This window comes from Pristis pectinata, chromosome 9 (genome assembly GCF_009764475.1).
Source record: "Pristis pectinata isolate sPriPec2 chromosome 9, sPriPec2.1.pri, whole genome shotgun sequence".
Taxonomy (NCBI): domain Eukaryota; kingdom Metazoa; phylum Chordata; class Chondrichthyes; order Rhinopristiformes; family Pristidae; genus Pristis; species Pristis pectinata.
The window spans coordinates 30,775,839-30,795,681 of NC_067413.1; the positions used below are offsets into that span (position 1 = coordinate 30,775,839).

Here is a 19,843-nt window from a genome sequence, read left to right on the forward strand (position 1 = left end):
GCAAGTGGCTCAATGGTGAGAGGCCAAAATAGCTAATGATTTGATGCAGCGTGTATGAAATAAATAATTGCCATTTTATTAAAGCATAATAGGATTATAGTACTATATGACACTATAAATCTTGGCTAATATATGGATTTTAATTCCATAAAGAATAAATCCAGTACTTACTTCTAATGGTATTTCAACCAAAACATTGCATTTAAATCTCACCAGTCACCACACTGTGTGTGCACACAGTCACAAAATCCAAATATTACTTCTGTACTGAACAAATTCACTCTTTGGTAGATGATATGGTGGACTAAGATTTGCCAAAAGTCATGGGCTGCTACAGAAATGCTTTCCTTGGAAAAGCAAATCAGCCCTGGACGTTTGATTAGTAGCCTGATTTAAAAGTGCTGGTGCTCTGAGTCTCTCCACCCATGAGTGAGGTAAGGCTCTGTCAACAAGTGGTTAGTATACCAAGCCTGCCTAAGATTAATCTAAGTTAAAAGTGAGTGAGCAGGACAAGAGCTTTTGCCAACTCTGAGAGGGACTGCTGCTGTAATCAGTTGGCACTAGATTTAAAGCATAGCTGTTTCCAGGTAATCAGTAAACAGATGCAAGGACAGAGAGATGATTTACCTTCAGAGGCCAAGCTTTCTTCAGGATCCACCTGCTTTTTAAGTTTATTCCCCAGCATACCAATGCACCATTTGCATCTCCACATCACTAGGTGGTGCTGACCCTGGTCTTCCAGTCACCTGTCATTTTAATGTTTCATCCTACTCTGACCTCACTCAGTCTTTGCCTTTACACTGTTCCAATGAATCTCATCTTAAGCTGAGGATCAGTCTTTCATCTTCCAACGAGGCATAAGATTGAACAATAAATTCATCAGTCATACCAGTCTTGTATTTCATTTCAGGCATTTTAGTTTTTATTTTTTCTCTTCTTTTACTTCAGATTTCAGTCATTGCCTGCTACTTACAACCCCCAGACACACCTTTTGTTGTCCACTAGCTTTTATCACTCTTTTTCAGCCAGCTCTGCCACCATTGTGTCAGTCACCCTTTCCTGGTCTCCACTCTATCCCAGACCTTTCCTTTTGTTCTCTTTGCCACTTCATCCCTTCTTTTCTGTAAGTTAATTTTGATTAGTTTTTAATTTTTGCCAGTTTCAATGAATGGTCATCTATTTAATACATTAACTTTATTTTCCTCTCCACAGAGGGTGCCTAACCTGTCAAGTAATTCAAGCATTTTCTTTTTATTTCAGATTTTCAGCACCTGCAGGATTTTATTTTCAGATATTTACTTGACCAACAACAATATTAAAAAGATATTGAAAAATGGATAGATCTTCCATGGTTGATAAGAGAAAAGGATGCTCGGTAGCTGAATGGCCCTTTCTGGTCCTGACGTAATTAAACACACTGTTTCACAATCTTTGTATCTAATTTTGGATATATACTATCCAAACTCTTTAGTTTTAATCATCCATAAATAGATTTAAGCATGCTCACAGCCATCAGTGAATCAACTACAGTGCGAGTGAATAGCTGCCAACATTTAACATTGTGTGCAAAGGATACAGTACAATTGTTATGCTGTTCCTATACAACAATCTGACAAAGGCGAATCGTTAAAATGAACAACAATTCAAAGACTCTAACATACTTTTATAACTGAAAATACATGTTGCTCATCACAGCTATTTATTTTTTGGCAGAGACCTAAAAGTAACATTACAGAAATATTACATTGTCTAAGTGAACAGAGGCTCTGATATGAATCAACCCAATTCCACAGAATACCACTGACTCCATATGAAGGCATAGACATAAATCAAGCTCCCAGCTACAGTGGCCATTTGCAGCATTGAAATTTAGAAATCTCTTACAAACACTATGAGGAATATGAGGAAAACCATTAATTTACTTGATTCACTTCGCTCTCACTCATTTTTAGAAAAAGAGAATCATGAAAGCATTATTTCCTGCTTTCATCTTTTGCCAGTATAATAATTAGTTACTATCATAATTAAAATCAGCTGAATTCAGCACAAGTTGAAGCATCAACATTCTGCATTAAGGCAGAAAAAATGTTACTCCTTTCTCTTGACTACACTCCATTTATCTTTTCTCCCAGCTGTACCTTCATGATTATTGAGACTTGGTTTCTGGGCACAAAGTAACCACATTATCCACAACTGAGGCAAGTATTCTTAGTATGCAAACAGTAGTATCTTAACTGATTGCTGAATAATTGATATTGGCTTCTTTCTCCCAAGTCATTGTGTGATTTGTGCATCACCATTACGTGTTACTTATTCGGATATGAAATGATTCAGGAAGCACAAAACATATCCCACACAATGTGAAGATGTGGTAGCTAGGAAAGTATTCTTTTCCCTGCTATTCCTCCTTGCCTGGAGTACATTTCCATGGGCACTTGGAGTTGCAATCCGAAACAAAGCAAGTCATTTTAGAGGATGACCTAATTATCAGCTGATAGTGGCAGAAGAGATGCAAACTGCCCGTGAAATGATAGATCAGCAAGATGGCTGATGAAGGACTGGATTGACCATCTAGCACGCAAGGATCAAAGTTGTTAATGATTGACCATGATCCTGGAAAAGTGCAACAAGTCTAAAGCTAAAAATTTGAATGTTCACCATTAAAACTGGTTTCTATCTCCTCTACTCTTAAAACATCCACTTTTTCGAATCATAAGGTAAAGACATAGTCAGCTTGAACATTCCAACTAACAGTGAGCAAACTATGCATTTAAAAAAAATTATAGATTCGTTTCACAAGAAAACAAAGTTTAAAAGCAGCAGCAGTGCTTTCTATGTATTCATATACCAAGCCAGGGCTCTGTTTCCTCTTGATTTGCTAATGCACGCTTTATGCACTCATCAACTAAGACCATAAACAGCAGCATAATTGGAGCTGAAGAGTGAGAAAGGGCTATGTTTCAAAATTACTTCATTGGCCATGCAGCAACTTGAAAATTATTATGTTCAGAAAGATACTATGGAAATGTAAATCAGATTTCCTTTCAGGGAGGTTTGACATGGAATCTTCTTTATGTTTTACTGATATTCCTAAAACTCAACTACTATTTCAGTGTAGTTTTTTTTTGCATTCTAAAGTTTGAGACACCAGCATAGACAGCTTGACATCTTGTCTAACTACCACTTCTCAGAAGCAATCCCACAGGGTTCGATAGAAAACTGGCTGGTGTTTCACAAAATCACAGAAAGATTACAGCACTTGCCATTCAGTATATCAACTCTTTCTCCCCTTGTCCCTCCCCATAACCATGCGTCTTTTTCCCCTCTCAAGAATTCACCCAGATCTAGCTTTTGCCCCATTCTTGAGATTACATAAATTTGTTCCTCATTTCTGAAGAGCTACCACTCTTCTCAAGTGGTGTAATTTCCATTCCAGGCAACAACCCATAGGAGTGTCTGCCATCAAAGATTAATTTTTCATTTATGATGGATAAGACCCACTGTTCATTCACTAGTCATTATTTTATAAACCTCAAATTTTCCAAAGTCTACACTTCCCAAGATACCTCCTCAAATTGTAAAGAGATCTTAAACTCTGAATTGATCATGAAGACCCTCTCAATATCCCTCAGTGGGTAAAAGCAGCAAAACATTTTCACACTAAGAATTAACCAAGATATTCTGAAAAAACAAAGTGGCATGCTTTCTTTTAAAGTCAACTGCACTGTGAGCAAGCCTGCATTAGGAGATTCCCTTAAAAATAATGGCACAATAATTTATAAACAAAATCTCAAAATCAGGATCCAATATACAATTTTGAAAATGGGGTCCAATATTGTGGTGATTTTGTCCCTGCCCACAAACATTAGTTTAGCTCAAGATGGCAGTTTGCAAGGGCTCCCTTTGTGCATCAGTAGGTCGACTAGGTACAAATTATTAGAACACAATTAAGAGTCCAATAACTTCACTCAAAAAAAGCACTTTGAAAAAGTACTAGTGAATATTGTTCAGATAGACAGGAACAAGATATTGCAGGGAGCACAATTATTAATACTTTAAATGTGCAGGTTTGTTTCACTCTATATATGAAGAAATACCAAGAAAGAATATAGCATGTTTTAAAAATACTAAGGCATGTAAAGAAAATGGAGTCTCATCTCCATATGTTTAATAAGGGCATTTGAAGCTCAAGTTTGAGTGCCTGCTTTGCATTCAAAACACAAGTCCTCTGGAAAACCAACAATCTGCAGTTACAATAAGCATACGTAATGGTGAACAGAGACCAGTTCTGGAGCATTCCTCCAATTTTGGCTTCTGATATTCAGTGGTTCATCACTGATGCATGCCTTGACTTTAAGTTTTGAAATTCCCTTCCTAAACTCCTCTGCCTCTCTTACCTCTCCTTAACATTCCTTAAAACTCATGAAGCTTTTGATCAACTATCTTAATGGTTCCATGTGCCGCTGCTAAGTTGTTTTAGATCGTTCCTACGAACTACCTCGGGGCATTTTAAAGCCATGATAATACGTTGTTAGATGGAAAAACGGTACAAGGAAACTGTCAGTTTTAATGTAGGCTGGGTCAATGCCAATATACCACATACACCTAAATAATCACTGTAAGAACAATTAATTCAATATTGCCTCTTAAAAGTTTTACGAGAGGAATGCCAAACAACACTTGGTACTTCATAACTCATTATAGACAACTGAGTGCTATCCAATAGGAATCAAGGCATCACAAATTTAATGCTATGTAAAATATGAGAGAATAAGCTTTATTGGGCAAGTTACAGTAAGTGATTTTGATTCCACTCAGTTAACAGCTACAAAAGACCAATTTATATTCAAGATTAGTTTCATAGTAGTACTCTTAAATGAAAACCATTTCCTCTAAACTTACGATGAATCGCTTGGAAATCTATTATCACAACACAAAATCTGCAGCTCTCAAGCAAGCCAGAAACAACTTGTATTTACATTGCCTTTTAATCTCTTAATGTCTGTCTGAAGTCCTTATAAAGCATAGGTTCTGTAATGCTGGAAACTCAAGAGCCCATCATGCACAGCAAGTTTTCATAAAAACTAATTCAATGATAATGAGACAACTTTTTTTATACTGGTGAATATTCATCCATTAATCAGCAAGTCATTAGGAACAACTCCTCTGCCCTCCTTCGAAGTGGTGTCCTGGGTATTTTAATGTTCATCCAAAAGGGAAGCATAGTGTTAGTTCAATGTCTCATCCAAGGTTATATTTGGAATGGTGCAATATTTGAAATAAAAATCTGGGACACCAATCCATGAAGGGTGACCACATGGATAAAGCACTGGAAAACATTTGAACCATAAAACAAAAGCAAAGTACTGCAAATGTTGGAAATGTTAAAAACAAAATCAAAACATTCTAGAAACACTCAGGTCAGGCTGCATCTATAGAAAGGTGGTGGAGGTGTCAACATTTCGGGTTATTGAATTTGCATCAGAACTGAGACATCACTCATGAACTACTTGAGCCACTTAAGCATCTGCAGTTATTGAAGCTAACTACATGGAAATACAATAAATACTCAGATCAAACTCTGAGTGCTGCCATAGCCAGAGCAGTAATCTAGGTTAAATTCAGGCATATTGTCTCACAAAACTCTGATAAACAATTTCAGAATTTCAGAAATATAGAAAACTGGGACATTGGCTGGTTGCTAATCACGATATAAAAGACCACACTTTGATATCCAATCAGGCACACAGAGAAAGCTCTCAGCAGATGGTAATAGGCTAATTCCCAAACTAAAGGGCATACATATCGCTTGAATGACATTCCAGGCCACTGCAGTATGTTAATAGTAATTTAATTGAAAACTGAATGTTGTTCTCAAATAAAAATTAAGCCATAAAATAAATTCATGGTGCTAACTTTAACATGGAAATCCAGCTCGATTTGTTCCCAAGCCCATTATAATGAAAATGTCATTTGACAGATATTCAATTATTGCCCTTTACTTCTCACTGCTGGTCATCATTGTCCATGTATCCGAGACTCCTAAATGTTATTCAAGGAGTGAAATAAGTGAACCATTATGTTCATATTTCCATCACATGATACCACAGGATGCCAAAAGGGCAGCCTGTATGTATTAAATGGAGAAAAAAATATTTGGCTGGGTATATTTTACAAGGGAGTAATATAAGTAACATAATTTAGCTTAATTTAATTATGGCATAAAATGCTCAACCTTGACATTTATTGGAACTATTCCACTGCCTTTGAATACTAAGCAGCTAGTCACAGTGTCCCAGAACCAATTTGAGCTACCCCAATTACCACTGCAGCACTTTAATAATTCAACTTGCAGCTTCTATAAATTGGCGTTCCTTTGAATCTACTGCTGGATGTTCAAGACCTTGGTGTTCTAAGGGGCAGAAGAGATTCATAGCTTTCAAAATATCTCCTGTTTCAAGTAATACAGGCTGGTGGTAACTCTACAGGTTGATCTTCACTTATTCTTCCCCAGCACACCTTCATCTCAACACCAATCATTTAAAAAAAAATCACCTTGTTTCAGAGTCAAGTGCTGTATCTCTTCCTAGTTCTCTAACACTTGGGTTAATCCCATTGCTATTTGAAAAATATATCTCAAACATCTCGTTCACATTCCACATCAGACCTCAGCATGGAATAAACACGCACCTGCCAAGATGGACACTAATGTTTGTGTGGCAAGAATGGTCTGGCCTCGATATGCAAGCAGCGAGAGTCAGCTTCCAGGGTATTAATCTAATTACTTCTTGCATCAAAACTGGGAGTGCAGTTTATTAAATTTTGAAATAGTGACAGCAGCCACACTGGATTTGATGGAAGTTCCTCAATGGGGAAGATTTCCAGCAAAAACATGTTAAGCGGCACCTATCTCCCTCTTCAGGACAGCGGTAATATGTATCTACTTGTGCCAGCTGAGGACAACAGCAAGTGTGGACACTGCAGACAGACATGTTAAGTTAGGTGGACAAAGATGGAATATAAAAATGGGAAAAGAGATTGACCACTTTGGTATGAAGTATAGAACAGCAGAATATTGCTTGGTTGCAGAGAGACTACAGAATGCTCCTGTTCAGAGGGATCTGTCTGTCCTCATAGATGAAATACGAAATTAGCATAAGGGTACAGCAAGTAATTAAGAAGGTAAATGGAACATTGGCTTTATTACAGAGAGAAGGAACGCCTTGCTACAACTGTACAAGGCAATGGTGAGACCACAACTGCACTATTTTGGCTTCCATACTTCATTGGAAGCAATTTAGGAAAGATTGACTAGGTTGATTCCTGGATGAAGGGCTTGCCTTATGAAGAATGGTTGGGTCGATATTCTTTGGAGCTATGTAAAATGAGAAGTAATTGAAACACAAGATTCTAAAGGGACAGGGTAAAAACTGACGGGATGCTGCCCCCTCCGCATCCATGCCCCCCAAGGGAGAACATAGAACAAGGGAACATATTTTCAGAATAAGGTTAACTCATTTAAGACGGAGATCAGTTTTGTCACTTGGAGAGTTGTGAAAGTTCAGAATTCTCTATCCTAGAGAGCTGTGGAGGCAGAATGTATTCAAGGCTGAGACAGACATACTGGGGTCAAAAGGGGAGTTGCAAGTTATGGGGTAATGGACTGGAAAGTAAAGCTGAACCCATTGTTGGATTGCAGGATCCCAAGTCCAACTCCTGCTCCTAGTTCTAATGTTATTATTGGATGGTGCACCATCCACCATCTTGGCATATTAAAAATGCAAGAGAAAGGCTAACTTCCCATTCATTTAGTATTGCATATGGTACAGTTATCACGATTTAAGGGCTCATTAAAAACAATCAACCTTGAACAGACTTGCTGCTGCCTAAACAAAGTACATCCAATGTTTAAACCACTTTGAAAAGACTCTCTTCTCCCACAGGAATGGCTCTCATCCCTGCATTTCTGGTTTTTGTTCAGAATGAGGTGTGGGGGCAATATCAGGAAGCTCCTGAAATGTTTTGATGCTGTGATGAGGCACGCTTGATTCTGGTTGGCTTGTGAATGTGATTGAGTCAGTAATATCAGCAAGGTAATTAAGAATGTACTGAAAAGGCAGCAGAGAGAGAAAAACAGCTTTTAAAATAGATAATAGCTACTTGGTCACAGCAATACATGACACTTAATACACTGCTGGAACTTTCCCCAGAAAGATAACTGCTACTTTTTTTTTCAATGCCCCTCCATTATTTCATTTGACAGAAAATAAAAGCAGGAGCTTCTAAATTATATCCATAGCCTTTGTCTGTAGGCAACCTGCATATAATGCCAGTTCTTGATCAGTCCTGTCTCGACTGCATGGCTGAGTATTTGGAAAGGTAGTTATCCGGTGCTACAAGAGACAAAGAATGGGCTAAACTCTGCTGGTGAAGAGGCTACATGTCAAATGTCAACTACTTTTGTCTCTTCAGAGGCCGTCTGACCTGCTTGGCACATTATCTATGTTTTACACTTGCAACATGTCATTTCTGTCTCCGAGGTTGTTGGACTATTGAGAAATAAACCCTAAATGTGTGCGCAATCATATCTTGAGCGAGTAATGGGAAAATTACTCAGTTTTGTGGCCTGTACAGGGGCACTGGATAAAAAGCTCAGATTACCTTATAAACCAACCTTGCTGGCACTTGGGAGTAATGGAATTTCAGACACTGCTGGAGCTACTAAAACAACCCTCTGCTCCTTTCACTTGGTATTTACTCAAGGTACCAGGAGGCAATATACTCGCTTACTGTTTCAATTCCCCAACTTTTTAGTAAACTAGAAAGCTAAATATACTTTTCCTGAAGCACTCTGGTCAATTTCATCTACCCTACACTGACTTCAGAGTTAGTAAATGAATCTGAAAAATTGATTAACAATGCCAGAAGCTCGAAGAAATTAAAATGAAAACTGGAAATGTGGCCAAATAGAATGCTTTGGAAATTTCCATGCTATATATGGAAATAAGAGAAAGTATTTCGAGGCAACAATTGTGAGAGGTTACCAACAGTTGACAAACTAAATTTAAGGCTTAATGGCATGAAAACGGATTTTGACTGCAACATGAATGCAAGATATGCACTAAAGGTAGAAAAAAGGTAACTGAAGATAGCACATTGTACAGCTTGATATGATGCTCAGTCATAAAGATTCCAAAATGTTAACATACAAGTAAATGTTTTTGTTGATCTCCTGATGGAGAGGTCATTTCTGGATGTTTACCAACCAATTCAATGATATTCATTATGGGTTACCATTTGCCCAGATAAATCAAATGCAGATGTACACCTTTTGTCCGAGGAAGATGGTTGACCAGGCAAACAGAAGGAAGAATAAAGAATTCCCACTGGTGACATGATAATTCAAACTATTCCACACATCACACCTCATTCCCAGAATACCATTTCAAAAGTGATTCAACTGAACTTCTAATTGTTGTTGGGGTCACCACTTGGCCAGAGTTCTAAACTTCTTAACCTTTTCTCTAAATATCTTGCTGCTCTACTCCAATATCACATAGTAAATAAATATGCAAATAGGTCTATTAATCTGAGGAAAACAAGGTCTCAATTTAAAGTCTCATCCATAATACAGCCTTTTCAAAAGATGCAACACACCTATACCGGCACTATGGCCACATAACCAAGTCACATAGAAAATCATACATAAGGTCAGCCTCCGAGAATCAAAGGAGGGTAAAAACATTCAAAGAAGAATATATGTAACAAAATAATTTAGGAGAATGAATGCATCACTGGCTAGATTACCAGAATGAAGTAAAAACTACTGCAAAAATATTCCTATGCTCATAGCTTACAGTATCAAGTGTATAATACCTCAAAAAAAATCATGAACTAGACAGTAACAATGAAGTTATCTGTGACTGTAAGTGAACCTTTCCTACAGAGCAGCTGGAAATAACTATACTCAGAAAAAACTTTAAACATGTCCCAGACTACAGAAGAAGGGAATGATTCCCCTGAGGAAACTCCACAAAGACATTAACATGGATTGACCAATTTTATGGGTAAGCCCTTATTCCAGAGTTACATGATGGATTACAAATGCTATTTATTGGATAAACAAAATATCGCTACAGGACCCTGATCAGCAAATTAACGATTCCATTAACTGTCCAAGAAAAGTGCAAACCCACTGTCTTGCTATTGTACACCAGGTTTAATGTTATGCACCAAAATATTAAACTAATAAAAACTATTGTTACATTAGGTAACAAGGACATTTGAAGTTTTAGTACTTCATGCTAACTGAATCCCAATGGACTCAATCCAATTTGTTCCCCAATTCAACAGTTTTTCCTCCTGAGCCCTTGTTCAAGAATGAACCTTGAAATACCATGCAAAAGAAATCAAGCAACAAACTCTCTCTGCACTTAGATAACCCTGATGAAGTGAAATATCTTCGTCTGTATTCCATATGTGCAGTGGGTTTTGCCAAGGCCCTGACAGATTTCTGCAAGGAGGGCAATTCTTGGCCCAGCTCACCACAATCCCAGCTGGACCCACACCACCTCCTGATGAATTTATAAATGAAGGCATCTTAATACAGCAGTGCCAAATGCCATATTTCCACTCGTCTGCTCAACCAGCCTCAGATTTATTGGAAAGATATAAAAACTATTTTGCCAAATATTATACTGGGTCAAGGGAAGACTGTGAGCATTGGAAACAAAATACATTTTCCACTTGGATAAAACTCTGCCAGGAAGTATTCTCAAGGTCAAAGTTTCCTTTACTTGAGGCCCACAATAAACCTGGTGTCTACTCATAAACCACTCCTCGTCATCAATATATCAGTGTCAATCATTTTCATGTCTATTCCTGTCATACCTATGACCAGAGTGGCAACCTGTAGCAAATGACAATCCGTTTGGTGTCATTCACTAATGTCTATTTGAAGCTGCCAGTAAAACCCCAAGATGACAAACTGACTCCTTTGCTTAGCTGATGAAGATTTAAACTCGCATTGAGAAAAAAATCCTGGATGAGAGTTTCAAAAGCAAGGAAGGCACCCATCTATACCAGAAAGGATAAGTTGTAGAAATTAAGAATGTTGTTCAAAAACTCAATACATGAATCAATTTAACAGTGAAGTCACAGTTACTGCTGATGTACCATAAAAACACACTGATTCTTAATACCAATCATTTCAACACTATCTTCAGATAATGGAGCCAGCATCAAAACACTGACATCTGGAATGAAGATGATTTGTACTATATTTTTCCTTATTTATTCTCAAAATTAAACTGCACCTCTGACAAACAATGCTGTTCAGTGGTAAGCGTTGAATTATTATGGTTTGGATCAGAAGATTCATCAAAACAAATACTGGGTCATAGTGGCAAGTTTCTTGTAAAAACAGTAAAATATTGCTAAATTATCTCAAAAGGTTGATATTAAAACTGACCTCAGGTAGATCAGTCAGGGGAAGACAACTTTCCTTAAGTGCTTTGTGAATAACTATATTTGAAACAGCCTCAGAATAAACTTTCAGGATGCATAAAACTAGTATCAATGCACAGCAGCATTAAAACACAGCCCACTGGTCCCATTTGGGCATATCGGTTTTACTCATTTCCCCACCAGATTGTAGGCTTCATCTCCCAGAAGAAAACTCCCATGGTGGGTATATGGAATGAGCCAACAGAGGAGGCAGTAGAGATGGACACAATTACAATGTTTAAAAGACATTTGGACAGGTCCATGGATAGGAAAGGTTTACAGGGATATGAGCTATATGCAGGCAAATGGGATTAGCTTAGATAAGCATCTTGGTCACGATGGACAAGCTGGGCTGAAGAACCCATTTCCATGGCTGTATAACTCTATGACAAAACTCCTACTAAGTCATTGACAACTTTCAAGCATTCAAGGTTTGCCCTCTGGTCTAATAATTGTGCGCAAGAAAAGATTCACATCCAAATTCCCTTTACTATTTTTACAGCCTTTGTACAGAGTTTGCACTTTCTCCCCTTTGACCCGATTTTATCCACAAGGTATCATTCTGAGAATCAATCTAGAGTGTCTTGATAACATGATTCTGCACCTGGAATTAACTCCTTCAAGCTTAATGCCACAACACTAGTCATAACCAGAAAACACAAAGAACACCTCAAGTACTTGAGGTGACAGCAGGTTGTGAATGCCATTTATATTTTCTCTTCTAGAAACTCAGTAAGAAGCAATGTACGTAACATTGTCACTTTGTTTGGGTCACGAGTTACCTTGACTGCAGAGTTTGTCTGGCTGGAATTACAGCCCCAACTCTGTTTGTTGGACTGTCTTCAAAATATCTCAAGTGCCAATGAACAAAGCAAGCTTAGTCACTTGTGTTTCACTTCCATTAAACTCTTTTAGGAAAACAAAATGCTCTCAACAATCCATAAACTGAGCACTTTGAATGCATCAAAAGCAGTAAACCGCTTTCAAAATTACCGGCATTACCATTGTTTTGTGATGTATTGATTGCAATTTTATTCGGTCAATGACAAGTCATAATTGTAACAGGAGGTTGCAGCACTTGGAGAAATGGGAACTGGTCTTCCATTTGTCAAGCTCAATGGCATTATGAAGTATATTGTCTCAGTAGATTCTACGTCACCTTAACAGCACCCGAACCTGGGGTAGTTGACAGAGGTCGACAACCACCACCAACGTTATTAAGGAACACATACACGGTTGTTATATTGGCAATGCCTGTGTTACGGGGTGGGCAGGAGGGTGCAGGTGCATTCCTAGAAAATGGCCTGTACTGTAATTTTCTGTAACACTGCTTTATCTGTGCCTGCTTCAAAAAAAATGTTTAAAAAAATAAATTGTGTTGATTTACTTACTTTTTAATTTCATATAAATTTTGAAAAGAGAGGATTTTATTGTGGCTCAAATTTTTGGACAATGATTTATGAATTTTGTGAGGGTGAATTTCCATCACCCAAACAGCCTTAACGCGGGGGTCGCCTACACCAAGATTTCCTTTATATGGTACACGTAGTCCATCTTTGATGAATTTTACCAGAATCCACTATATTCCAAAGTTCAGCAACTCCTACACACATTAGTTGCCTTTAATGAGGCTGAAGGTAGGTCAATAGCACAGGGGAGTGCCAAAAGCAGGACAACAGGAGAGGAAAAGGTAGCATGGCAGGGGTGGGGAATACTGTGCAAAAAGATTGACATCAGAACAGAATGGAGATGAGAGGAGAACTGAACATCTCATGTAGCTGGAAGAGGAAATGAAGTGAGTGTGAATCTAGATGCTGTGATGCATATTGGAACCAGCAATGTAGGCTGAGCAAGGAGTTAGACCCTGCCAAGAGTGTTCAGGAAGCCAGGGTCAAAGCAAAAACGCAGGATCTCATGGGAATGGATCTTTGGATTAACTGTGCTATATTGTCAAAAGTATTAAGGTTAAATGTGTGGCTGAAATGATTGTGTCTGAAATATTGGTTTAGCTTCATGGGGCGGTGACATTAGATCTGGAGAAAGAGCACTATCTTGCAAGAAAGGGCTTCACTTAAACTGGGCTGGGATCAGTGACCTGAGATATCATATAACTAGGACAGTAAACAGGACAAACTGATAAAAGTAGTGCTTGGTTAGGGGGTTAATACAAAAGTAAAAAGAGAAAAGTCAAGGAAATATGAAATAAGAGCATGCCTAAAAGTTCATCCCCAATCTGCTAATGGAATGAACTTTCGAGGCAGAGTACAACATGCTGATACTACTGTATCATGAAAGAGGCAGAGGGTGAAGCAAGGGTAAGAACACATTAGGGCCTAAAGTCTCCTTGGGGAAAATAGAAACTAGTTAAAACTAACATGATTACATCAGAATGAAATATTCAAAGCAAAATAGATTAATTCATAGCACTAATGGAAATGATCTTTAAAAAAAAGGAGACATAGTTGCAATAAGACAGGGCAATAAAAATCTTTCAATTAAAAAAATCCCAAGAAAGGTTGATTATACTATTTATTTATGATTTAGTTAAGTCCAAATCCAAAACAGCAAATTTTGTAGGTGCAAGGGATGAGATGGGCAAGATGGTTTGAGAAACTAGATTAAAAGATAGATTAGAGATTTAAGAAGATAATTCATAATCTGCAAAAAAATACACACTTCCCTAAGAAATAAAGATGGAAAATATGGTCCATTTGTGGCTAACCAGATTAGATTAAATGAAGAGTCCCATAACGCCGCCAAAAAGACTGCGCAAGCTTAGAGTGGAAGAGTTTAAGAATCCTCCAAGGCATGGCCCAGAGATTAATAGAAAGAAACTTGATTGAGGCTAAATTAATAAGAGACACAAAAAGCAGATGGTAAAATCTCCTCTAGGCATGTGAAAAAAAAGAGGAAAGTGAAAGTAAATACAGGTCCCTTACAGGTCGAGACAGAAGAAATTATAATGGGGGAGAAAGGAAATGGGAAAGATAATAATTCAATTTTGCATTTGCGTTCACATATGGAGAGTAGATATTTCTAAAATAGGAGGGAGCTTAAAGAAAATATTAGAAAAAAAACTAAAAAAAAACACATTGAACTTATGTCAACAAAGCCCTTTCATCAAATGCCATGCATCCAAGTCTTAAAGAGGCAGTGACTCTGATTGTGGATACAATGGCTGCAATACTACATTTTAGAATAGTTCCTTGCAAAATGGAAGGCAAGAAACATAATCTTATGATTTAAGGAGACAGCGAGATTTCCAGGACAATTAACTTCATTAGTAGCAGGGAAAATGCTGGGATTTTGTATCAGAATCGTGGTACAAGAGCTATGTCAATCTAGTTTTGTTATACAACCCTCACACATCAAATATAGAAGCATTCTTTTCAATGTTGCTTTACCAGAAGGAAATGCAATAATCTTATATTGTAATACCATTTACAAAAATAATTGAAGGAACTTGTTTATATCCTATGAACCTAAATAGCTCAGTCATCTCAGCATCCTTAAAGATGCTGATTACCAGTCTAATTTACATTGGGAAAAATTTAGAAGCCCTTCAAAACTTGGATGAAGCTGTGAAGAACTCCTTCTGAATGAAGGACTGCACACTGTCTAGCTTGGTTGAAATGCATGCTTTGCACTCAATTCCAGCCAATGCAAATACAGCCAAAATTTTGGGACAGGCAAGTAAAGGAAAGCTGGAGGTGTAGGACATAGAACAGTACAGCACAGGAGCAGGCCCTTCAGCCCACAATGTCTGCAACAGACATGATGTCGAATTAAACTCTATCTCTTCTGCCTGTACATGATCCGTATCCCTCCATTCCCTATATATTCATTTGTCTATCCAACAGCCTCTTAAATGCCACTATGGTATCTATCACTACCCCTGGCAGCCCATTCCAGACACCTACCACCTTGTGTAAAAAAATTTGCCCCGCACATCTCCTTTTAACTTTCCCCTTCTCACCTTCAATGCATGTCCTCTAGTATTTGCCATTTCTACACTGGGATAAGGATTCTGATTGTCCATCCTAGCTACAGGGCTCACAATTTTATGAACTTCTATTAGATCTCCCCTCAGCTTCCAACACTCCAGAGAAAACAACCCAAGTTTGTCCAACCTCTCCTTATAGCTCATACCCTCTAATCCAGGCAGCATCCTGGTAAATCTCCACCAGGAGATTGCACCCTTTCCAAAGACTTCACATCCTTTTAATGTTAATGCTTTTCCTAAATGTCAACAATCCCAAAAGCACTCTTGAAAACCAACAGGCTCACTCATTCACGTGATGCATTCTTTATATCTGAAATGAAACAGAATTCTTTAAAAGATTTTGAACTACTTGTGTCAGTGCTTGTGGCTAAGGATAACCGCGTGGAATTAATAGTGCAACAACTTTTGAAAAACTCACCGATTCACACTCTCTTAGTTTCTTCTGAGCACCATCGAAATCAAAATTTACATACAGGCACTCCACAAATTCAGTGATGGGGTCTTTGTACGTGTAAGATTCCTGCAACAATCATCAAGAAATAAAATCACTGAAGTGGCACTTAAGCAGTATAAATTAATCATGAGATTCTGTAGATTTACACATCACTACCATATGGGTTTCTTAGCAGACTTTGGACTAATTTCAAACTAAAGGACAGTGCAGAGAGAGATGGCATGACACACCTTTACATGGTACAAGGTTCTTCCAGCACGATCAATTTCTTTTCAGAGCCATTAAGGACAAGAAAAATCAATTGTTCTAGTTCACATGAAACCTATTCCAGGATTATTTAGCTGGCTGTTCATACAGTAAAAGCTCACACCAAGTTAATTGTTGGCTATTAAAATATTAATAACCCAGACTGCAAAAACAGTTTGAGGATCAGCACAGTTAAGTATAGAAAGATACTAATTATTTTTATTTTCCAAACCATCAGCCCACAATAGTAACCCCAAAGCGTGAATTTTGTTTCTGTATGCAACATCCTTCTACACAAGTTTTGTCACAAATACTTCAAATCTTGCAAATTAAAAAAAAATGGAATATTGGTTCTTCAAACTCAACCTTCTGTGGATTCCTGTTACCTTTACAAGTTTGGTCAATGGGTAGCACATACTTATATGACAAAAGATTCAATGATCCATCTGTGCTAAGCCAGCGAGTTCAGCAATGGCCTATTGTCTGGGCAGGAAGGGGAAACTGTTGTTGCTCCCATTCCAATGAGACATATAAGAGTCTGGATATCAGTACTGAGACCACTAACTCTGGGTGAACGTAATCACTCTCTGGGCCTACCCATGAGTAATGGATAGGGAACAGAGCATGCCCGCTGCCTTCCAGGGAGTTAAAGTCATAACAGAACACCTGGCAACAGGAGAAATAAGTCAATCATTTGTGATGTGGAGGATTAAATACATTCATTGGCTGCCCAGTGGGGTGAATGGCTTGGTTTTACGCTCTATGATTCTGTGCAGTGTGATTTCAGGAGGAAAGTGCAAAGTTAGTTTGCAGCATTAATGCAAAAAAATGTCCATTTGTGAAACAAGAACATCAGCTTGATCACTTGAGACAGATGGAACTAGATTGACCAAATCATCAGATAGACTGTTGTTACTCAATGACATTTATCCTCTAGCAGTGTCAAGTTCTCATTCGTTACCATCATTCAGCTTGCTAGCTACATCAAAAATCACAGGAATAAGATAGGATAATCCAAAATAAAAAGGGCTAAAAGCAATAGTATCTTAAATACAGACTCAATATTGTAGATCAAATGAAAATCCACTCCTTACTCTTGAACAAAGTGCATCATAAGCCCAGCAGGTGCAATACACTTCACTGTATTGACAAAATCAAGTACACACTACACCCCCACAAAAAGAAGCCAGCTGATCAGTTCTCTACATAATCATAAAGCACAACTTTGACTAGAAATCTAGCCATGCTACATTACAGAGCTACCTCTGTTGCAGTTCTCCATTTCGTCTTCTTCTTACCAGTTTTCACTTATAGTGCTGTAACCTGGGATTCTGCCATCTGATTCAGGTACAGAAATGATCATCACATGCTGAGCTGAAGTAATTGGAGCCAACACTAAATCACTAGAAATCTGACTGAATAACCAGCCATTCAAGGGGGTTTTTTTTGGGTTTAAATCTTAGCAGAGTCCTTTGAACAAAAGAGTGCTATTTGGCCATGGTAGACCCAATGAAATCCTCAATGAACAAATATTCCAATGGTGGGAGTAAGAATTAGGATGCTGTACAGAATAGGAGCACAGCAACAGGAATTATTTCAGTGCAAGGATCTTGGCTGTCCCTGTATGTGAATCTTTCAGAACTAAAACTAATTTGCAGTACAATGGAAACATTTACTTGTCCATATATCAGAAACAACTTCTTTTCCCTCAAGGGGCAACTATTATTATTCAGGAACCTCCTAGTCAACATTTCTATGCTTCAACTTAATAATGACTTCCAACTAAGGACATCTCCATCAATCAACCCATGACAGTTGCACCTGTCTGCAACAGCACTGGTAGACTCATGGAGACAAAGTTATGAATTCACACTGAAGACACCCTCTATCACATTGCACGGGCACTATCTACAAAATGCACTGCATTAACTTGCCTAGGCTACTCTGACAGCACCTTTCAAATCCACCATATCTACCATTAAGGACAAGATTAGCAGGTACAGGGGACACTGACACCTTGAGGTTCCCCTTCAGCTTGTGCACAATCCTAACTTCAAAATATATTGCTGCTTTTTCCCCCCAGTCACTGGGTCAAAATCATGGAACTCTCTCCCCAGCAGCACTGTGGAAATAGCTTCACTAGAAGAACTGCAGCAGTGTGAGGCAGTGGCACAACCCCACCTTTTCAGGAACAAACCAGATGCTTGCACTGCCAACCTTGCCCAGGTCCCAAATCCCATACAAAAAAAAGCCCATCAAATTCAAACTCAGAGTGACACCTGGACTCTGAGAAAATTTGTCAGGCTTGCCAGAATAAGGATAAATAAATACACTCTCTCTTTGGAGCTTTTATTAAAGAGCATAGAAACACCCATGAAAGATTAAATTTAAATTCATGCAAATGAGTAGGAATTTTCCCATGAGATTTGTCAATTTATGTTTGTAATGTACTGTGCTGCTGTTGCAAAAAACTAATTTTCATGGCATTTATACCTTGAGAATGTCTGCCCATGACAATAAACTTGAACACCTTCAGAACTCAAGATTAATGCACAAAGATGCAAATTTGTTTGAGCATCTCCGGGAAGACAAGGGAGAACCATGTTGTGTTCTGACGGAATTTCTGATTTTTGCACAACCACTTGCTGAGATGTGACAAATATAAAGGAGAAGCCAAAATATTCAGAGCGAACTAGAACTGAATGAACATATATTCTATATGAAGAATACTTCAGAATGAGAATTCATCAAGTGTTATCTTCTTCCTTACATCTCCGAAAATAGTTTGAATAGGAATCCTCACCAGCCAAGGTCAACTGCTGGGTCTCCAGTGCAACTGTAATTTCTACCCCTGGTTCTGAGCCAAATGGCACAATACCAAGTGTACACCAGCTTTAGTCAGTACCAGTATCGTACCAGAGTGGGGCTGTGTAATGATTCCTCCTGGAAAAGCCTCCATTATCTGGCACTCCAAGGTCACTGAATCATTTAGGCTGCTCAACAACCAAATGGCAGTAGTTTTAGCAAGTTCTGATGAATTCTGCCTCTTTCCCTTCACAATGAGTGTTATCATACTTGGCTGTTTTATCTAAGTTCTTGGAAGCTGTTTAGAGCTTTTCTTTAAAAAAAAAGCAGGCAAACCATGGCAAAAGGAGAACTTGTCAACATTATCCCCAGATCAGTTAGGCTGCATACTAATCCCTTAAATGCTACTTGATGGCATCCACTATATGTGGCTTGCAGATCATTGGAGCTATTAAATGGTGGTCACCCCAGAAATCATTATGGATCTGCACCAGAAGAGGATTTAACCAAAAACAAAGGCAAAACTGGGAGAAGTACATCAGAGGGAACTCGAAGGAGGAAATGTTGGGATAGCATGCCATGCTGATGAATTCCCAGAAATGAAAATCCAGCCAAGAGTAACTATAATGGCAAAATTTTACAAAATTTAATCTTTGCACTGGGCAAGGCTATCAGGAAGTGTAAATAAAAGACTAAGTAGTCAATTGGCTGGGTCATTTTTTTAAAAATTGATAACTTTCATACCAAGCTTTATTGATTTCCAAAAAACAAGGCAGGACAGAACAGGGAAATGCAGGAATGTACCCATTGGAATGTACAGGAGTGGTATG

At 38.2% G+C, this 19,843-nt stretch overlaps 1 protein-coding gene across 1 annotated transcript in view; it reads right to left on the minus strand.

Moving 5' to 3' along the window:
* LOC127574193 (eukaryotic translation initiation factor 3 subunit E-A) overlaps positions 1-19,843 on the minus strand; it is a 123,761-nt gene that overhangs the window by 43,490 nt on the left and 60,428 nt on the right. The window contains exon 9 of the mRNA XM_052022980.1: positions 15,927-16,028. Within this exon, the coding sequence (XP_051878940.1) occupies positions 15,927-16,028 (102 nt within the window). The remainder of the gene's footprint in view (positions 1-15,926; positions 16,029-19,843) is intronic.